At 46.8% G+C, this 7697-nt stretch overlaps 1 protein-coding gene across 14 annotated transcripts in view; it reads right to left on the bottom strand.

Annotated features, from left to right (window-relative positions):
* The window catches only part of SIK3 (SIK family kinase 3), a 252127-nt gene extending 245524 nt beyond the window's left edge, over nt 1–6603 (bottom strand). For all 14 annotated transcript variants that reach the window (XR_010147689.1, XR_010147688.1, XR_008538156.2 and 11 more), the window contains exon 1: nt 6316–6603. Coding sequence is in view for 11 of the 14 variants with exons in the window: in XM_016922035.4 (XP_016777524.3) it covers nt 6316–6588 (273 nt within the window). In the remaining 3 variants the exon portion in view is untranslated. The remainder of the gene's footprint in view (nt 1–6315) is intronic.
* Between the last annotated feature and the right edge of the window lie 1094 nt (nt 6604–7697).

Raw genomic sequence — 7697 nt, forward strand, 5'->3', positions numbered from 1 at the left:
CACACAGGCTGGGATACAATGGTGTGACCATAGTTCACCACAGCCTCAGACTCCCAGGATCAAGTGATCCTCCCGCCTCCACCTCCCAAGTAGCTGAGGCTACAGGTGCGCACCACCACACCCAGCTAATTTTTAAATTGTTTGTAGAGATGGGATCTCACTATGTTGCCCAGGCTGGTCTTGAACTCCTGGCCTCAAGTGATCCTCCTGCCTCATCCCCCCCCCAAAGCACTGGAATTACAGGCATGAGCCACCACATCCAGCCACGTTTTAAAAACATAAATTAGGTGATATTAGTGCTCTGCTTGATACTCTCTGATGTCACCCCCGTGTCACACCCAATTCCATAAAATGGCCATAAGACCCAGATGATCTGGCCCCTCCTACATGTCTGGCCTCATCTTTTCCCATCCTTCCACTTGTTTGCTAAGGTACCATGGCATCATGACCTTGTGTCTAATCTTTGACCAAACCAAGCTCACTTCTGCCCCATGGCCTTTGCACATGCCATTCCTTCTGTAAGGAATCTTCTGTCTTCCAAATCTTCCCAGGTTGGCTTTTTCTCATCACTCAGGTCTCAGTTCAAATATCATCATCTTGGAAAGAAAGGTCTTCCCTGACCACTCTATCTGAGGCAGCAGCCCTCCCCAGGGATTATCTAGTCCGTTTATTTTCTTCCTGGTATTCATTCCCATATGAAATTTTTAATTTTTTTACATGTCCCTTGACTGTCTCCTTCTACTAGAAAGCTCCAGAAAGGCAGATGCTTTTTGTCTCCCTTGTTCATTGGTGCACTCCAGACCCTAGAATGGAACCTGACAAAAAATTTTCATTCAATAAATGTGTTGAATGAATAAATGATTAAGGGAAAGGTTCCATCTCTATGCAGATGTCTTAGGTGTTGTTTTACAGTTACAGTGGCTCTGGTGAGTAGAAAGCATTTCTTTTTCTTTTCAAAGCATCCATTTTGTTCTCTTTTATGTGATGAACTAGAAAACATTAGCCAGACTGAAGCCTGAAAAATGAAAACAGCACTTCTGGCACAGAAATAACTAATCTGGGCACCTCTGGCTTGAGCGAGATCTATGACTTTCTAGGGAGCTGGCACCAAAGTCAAAATGTTAAAATAAACATCTTTCATGTAGAAAGTGGAATACTGGTATTTTGACTCTGGAGAGACTAGTCTCAATCAGTTCTTAGCTCTTTACAAAATTTCAAAAACGTTTAGCAACCCCATCACCACTGTATCAAACTGAACATAATCATCTTTCAATAGTCACTTCTAGATTGTCTAGGGATGGGGCTATCTTCCTCAAATGTATCTAATGTAAATTTTGCTTTCAATTTCTTTTTGACATAATTCTCTCCTACTTACCAAATGAATCTTGTTTTCAGTTTTCTAATGGGTGAAAGCATCATCTCATGTGCTTCGTTAAACTCTTCTTTAGAGGTGAAAATAATGCTTTTAGCCCACTTTGACTTGTTCTCCTCATGGAAATGAGTTTGCACTAAACCACACCGATGTGTCTGGCTAGTCAATATTTGGAAAGGGGTCATAGGGCAAAATGTCTTCTCTGTGTAATATTTAAAGTTAAGAATTCTGACCTTGGCCGTCTAAGGCCTTTGCCTGTGCACGCAAGGGCAAATGTGTCCTTAAGCTTGCAGGAACATTTCTTAAACATTTCACTTAAACCTAATTTAAGTGGACCTCTGGAGAAAAGACTGCACTCAACTCTGTTCCATCATCAACATAACAAAAATTAGTTACACAAAACACACTGAAAATTCAAGGCAGCCCAAAGCAAAAGCCAGTGTTGGTCACAGTTTTCATTAGATAAGTCGCATTGCTATTTAAAAAAAAAAAAAAAAAGTTTAACTAATGAAAATTTATGTTTTAAAATGCCGATTTCATGAGATTAGCCAGCCTGTACCCTATACAAATTAAATCCAACTATCTCAAAGTGGCACCTGCAATAGTAGCAAACTTTTTTTTTTTACCATGAAAGTCTATCGTCAGGATGGCATCTACCTACACAAAACTAATGGCATATGCATTCATGAATCGTGCCCAAGGGGTGAGAAGCAAAAAAAGGAGGACTATTATTATGTCCATAATATTATTATGTTACTAAAACACCTGATAACGATGATGATGATGGTAATATTTACGTCATGCTATTAGGGCACCATGCTGCTCTAAGAGCTTTACATACGCTATCTTCTTTAATCTTCATAACACCTAAACTTGTGAGGTAAGTACTACTGTCATCCCACTTTACAGATGAGGAAACCCAAGCACACAGAAGTTAAATAACTTCTCACAGCCTAAAAATATCCAACTATTAAGCAGCAAAAGATTCAAACTCAGGTTGCTTTATCCAAAGCTGGAACTCTTACCACAAACCAATAACAGGCAAGTGATATATATTTGTTGAAATATAGTTTAAACGTATTTGGCCAAAGGCTTTTATAGTCATGCATACTTTAAAAAATGCATATGGGCCAAGCATTTGGGTTACAGACTCATGCCTGTAATCCCAGCACTTTGGGAGGCTGAAGCAGGAGGATCACTTGAGTCCAGAAGTTCAAGACCAGCCTGGGCAACATAATGAGACCCCATCTCTACAAAAAAAATTTAAAAATTAACCTGGTGTGGTGGTATAAGCCTGTAGTCCCAGCTACTTAGGAAGCTGAGGCAGGAGGATCTCTTGAGCCTGGGAGTTGGAGGTTACAGTGAACTCTGACAGTGTCACTGCACTCTAGCCTGGGTGACAGAGTAAGACCCTGCCCCAGTATTTTAAAAAAGGAAAAAAAATGCATACAAAATCTGTCTACTCTTTGTTCCCAATCATCCAACTAGTGAAGGTATAATTAGGCACAGGCAACAGACTACCTGCAATTTGAGAGCAGAAAACATTCTTTTTTAAAAATATCTTTAATACTTTATAGTTTCCTACCAAAAAAAAACAGAGCCAGAGAACCTCAGGCTAAGTAAGGCTCTTCCAAAGAAAAGGAAATCAAAGCAGGTAGGACAAAGACAGCCAGGGTGAGCTACTAACCAAAGTATGTCACAGCTGAACATTCTCTCCTGGTAACTGTTCTGCAGTGCCGCTCTAAGCACTGCAGTGCTGCCAATATGAAGTCTGAGCTCATGAATGCCGTGCTGCAAAAGTAACCAACAACCAAATAGGAAAAGCTTCACTTTTCTCTACTGATTTTATTCATCCCAGGATCCCACTCTAGACGGTTTGAGAGTTAACAGAATTTGGGAAAAGGCCAGCTTAACCACGCAGTATTGGATGGAGTGCAGTATCCTACTCAATAAATGAGGTTTACTTTAGTCTCTTAGTTCTTGGAATGGGTCATGTGTGTTTAAAAAAAAAAAAAAAAAGGAGGGGGATCATAATTATTTCTGATGTTCAGAAAATACCTATTACCTAACCTCCTTCAGCCAAAACAAGTATCATCTGAATTACCTCTGTCTGACAGTTATATATGGTTATAAGAAAACCCAGACCATTTCCTACAAGGGGAAAAAAAAATCACACACCTCTAAAAGACAAAACAACAAATGATACATTCTGGAGACAGATGGGGGAAAAAAATAACTCTCTGTTTCCAAATGACCCCTCTGCAGAAGTAAGATAAAGGCTGCAGTGCATGGGGAGAAAAAAAATTAACCTGAGTTAAGTGAAGCAGCAGCTTCGGCAACTTCTAGTACCTATGCACCTTCACCACCGTTATATAACCAAACCATAACCTTAATAGGCCATCGTACTGTATGTCGACAGCTGTTAGGCACATCTAAGCTGTCAGCATTTGAGAACCCCTTCCAAAGTGGATTCAGAGAAGCATGGAGCAGGCCAAAATATGCTCCTGGTTCACCCAGAGCACATGACAACTCCTTGTGAATTAAGCTTCACTCATGTAGTCAGAGTAATTTAAGCAGCAAAAGATATAGCACTTGTAACTGTAACTAGGAAATTGCACACTGCTACAGAAACACAAATGAATGCTGGTGTGGCTCCTTCACACATGCAACTCATTGTCCAAGCCATTTCAGTCTCATTCAAGACTTTGAATATTTCCATACATAGGAATTGCACAACTGCATACCACAAATGATCAAAGATAAAAACCAACATAAACAGTGACACCCGTTTGTAAACAAGCCAATGTTTAAAACGCTGCAGTCCTAAAGGATACCAAGGTCTCAGAGAAAAACTATGAAAAACACACGCACGCACACATACACACACATGAAAATTAGAAAGCGGGCAGACCAGCCATAATTAGGCACTGGCTTTGCTGACTACTGAAGATAGAAATGTCTCTTTTACATTAAAGCCAAGAATCAACTGTTTGCAATTACATTTACGAAAACATTCAACCCTGTCTGTAACAGATTTTATCAATATTTTGGTGTATCCAAGGGCTGGAAGATTCAAAATTCTTTAAATCATGAAACCATAAACCAGGCAACCAATTAAGTTCATGGAGACTATCCCCCAGAGGTCAGAGCAAAATAACCACAGGAGCACAAAGTGATTACACAGAAAATAGGCAGAAAAAAAAGGAAAGAAATAGCAAAACAAGGAACAAGGCATATTGTTTGTAAATGTAAGTTTGCCTTGGCTAATAGTCAACTGGACTGGAAACACGGTGAGGATGGCAAGTGAGGAGCACACCAAAGTCTTGGCTCAATCGACTTCCCCTGACTTCCCCTCAGGGTCTGAGGGAGCCCTGGACTTTGGTATCTCATTCAGCTCTGACCTGCAGACTGGAGGCCCTGTGATAAAAACGGACAAAAAGGCTGAAGAGGGCCCTCCAGAGGAAGTGAAACTGACCAATCAATTCGCCACAGCCACCCACCCTGACACCCTGGTAAGAAGGGCCCCTTGTAGCCTCAGGCAGAAAGATGGTGGGGAAGGAACTTCAGGTTGCAAGTGATCAGGAGAGAAGGTCTAGATAAGTCACTGGCTTCAGAAAACAAGCCACTGCCATAAAAGCAAAAACAAGGTAGGTCATGACAACCAGAGGCTAGGCTGAGGAGGTGAGGGGAATTGATGTGGCTTTGGTAGGAGGCGGCAGCAGCTGTAAGGGTTCTTCATTCCTCAGGTTGAGGGAAAACACAAGCTGCAGTTCTAAACATAATGAATGACTACATTAAAAGTATTCATTCAAGTAAGATATTGAGCAAAGAAAATTTTAGAGTAAAAATGGGCTTTGCGGGTTCCACCAAAACCAAAAGATTCCTCCTGATGTCTTAGATTCCAGTCCTCCCAACGAAGGCTACATGAAAGTGCTACCATATTTCCTCAAAGAAAGAATTTTACATGCATACATATATAGCTTCCTAATTGACCTTGGCCAATTTCACTCCTATAGCGCCTCAAATCCCTTTGAGAACTAAGGGCTCGATGAGTGTAATCTCCCGGTGTCTGGGTTCTTCAATCACAAGCTTCCCCCCAACCAGTAAAAGCCCACCCTGGGTTCTACAAAGCCCACAATTCCCGACCCTCCAACAACTAAAAATAACCAGCAATCAGCTCTCCCAAATTGTTTAACCCCTGACTACCTAGTGCCATCATAAACCTGGGACACCCCCCACCCCCACCTCACTCCCCCATTCCCTGGGCCCCTTCCTGTGGACAAGCAAAGCAATTTCCCCCTTATTTCCCCATTTTCCTCACTGCCTCCTCCACTAATCGTGTCTCCTCGGGATCCCCTTCGCACCATCTATCAGTCTTAGATGATCAAATGCGGATTCCTGTCTCTGTCTTAAGGCACCAGGATCCTGGGACCTCCCAGCGCCCTGCAGACGTGCACATTCCCAGTCCGTGCCCCAGCCGTCCTGGGTCCCCTTACAAGCCCGGGTCTGCCACTTCACCCTTGTTTTTCCCCATCCTCCGGGTCCACATTTCATATGCCCCTGCCCTCATTCCCTTATGATTCCCTAGCTGCTGGTTCCAGAGTCTTCTGGGCTTACAGTCTCCCGGCCCTCGGGGAGTTCCGACCCCTTCTTTCCAATCATCCCCTTTACCCGCCTGCCCTCAGCCCCGAAGACCCCTCCCCGCGCCCGGCTCCTGGGCGCCGGTGCTCTGTGCCCTCGGCCCCCTGCTTGGAGTTCCGCCGTCTCGAGTCCCAGGTGTCCCTAGCTCCGCGCCCGCCCCGCCGCGGTCGGCTCCCTCCCGCCTCCCGGCCCCCAATGCTCCCACCACGCGCCGCGCTCGCCGCCCTGACCCCCCGGCTGGGGGCGCGGACCTCTCCCGGCCCCGCCACGCTCCGACGGCCGCCTGGCCCCTGCGCCGGTACCTTGGCCTTGGTGACGAGGTGCGTGGCCCGCTTGACCACCGCGAAGTTGCCCTTGCCGATGGTGCGGTCGATCTCGTAGTAGCCGATACGGGCGGGCATGGGTCCGCGGGAGGCCGGGGCTGGGGGACGCGGCTGGCCGGCCGCAGGGGACACGGCAGCGGGGGCGGCTGGGGACCCCGGCGCGGGCGGAGGCAGCAGGCGGCCCGCGGGCCCGGCTCCCCCCGTCCCGGCCCCGGCAGCCCCGCCAGCTCCGCTCGCCGCCGCCGCCGCCATCTTGTTGTGCAGTGAAACCTCCGGGGCCGCGGGGAGCCGGCTCGGGGGAGGGGGCAAGGGGGGGCGGGAAAGGGGGGGCCGCGGACGTCACTCGGGGAGGCGGGGCGCCTTCGCCGCCCGGCGCCCGGCTCCATGGCAACCGCGGGTCACGTGCCGACGCGCGTCACTGCCCGGAGCCATGGCAACCGTGACCTCACCGGCGGGCTCGACCTTCCCGCTTGGGCCCCGGTTCCTGAGGCGCTGGCTCCCGAGTGCCCCCCTCCGGGAGCTGGCGGTGGGAACCTCCGATGGGCCCCCAACCTCGAAGCCTCCGCCACCTTTCCCGAGTGGGGGGCGCAGGATGCCCGACCCAAAGCCAACCCCCCACCGCCGCTCGAATGGCCAATGTGACCTCTACTGTGACCTCTGTCCCAGTTCAACGATCACCCAACCTCCCTTAACAAAAAAAAAGTGTTTCCTCATCACCAAAAATACCAGCGTTGTCCCACTTTAGCCCTTGAGGCCACAAATGCAGGAATAGCTACACTCTTGAAGCAACTGTAACCAAGTTGGTAACAACGCAGGGGAATTCTTCGGTAAAATTCCTTCCTCTTACAAAATCCAGCTCACCCTGCACAGTCAACCTAATTGTCACCGAATATAGGAGAATGGGGAAACCAGGATTTGCGTGTTCAAGGGCGGACAAGCCAGTCCAAACAGGCATTCCAGTCATTGGGTGGGTGACAGCCAAAGAAGGTACGTCATTTTCCTTCCTACCACCCCCATCTCTGAACAATTCTACAGGGATGTCTGTCAGAGTGCCTACATACTATTTCTGTTGCTTGTATAACCCTGATGAAGCAGTGGTGCGCATTGTCCAATGAACCACGTCGTGTTTAAACAACAGTCGGTTAAGCAAAATAAATAAGTAAATAATAAAAATTCCATCCTTCCTAGTGACTCTCCGAGGACATTAAGGGTCATCAAGTTAATAACTCCAGCAATTTCATATCTCTTTTTCTTCCCCTGCCTATTACCTGCATCCTTCATAGCTCCCAGGCTTCCTCCTCCTCTCTCCCCTTCCCTTTATTAAATAGATTAACTTAGCTGCTTTAGGTGAGGGTTGCAGG

Source organism: Pan troglodytes, chromosome 9 (genome assembly GCF_028858775.2).
Source record: "Pan troglodytes isolate AG18354 chromosome 9, NHGRI_mPanTro3-v2.0_pri, whole genome shotgun sequence".
NCBI lineage: Eukaryota > Metazoa > Chordata > Mammalia > Primates > Hominidae > Pan > Pan troglodytes.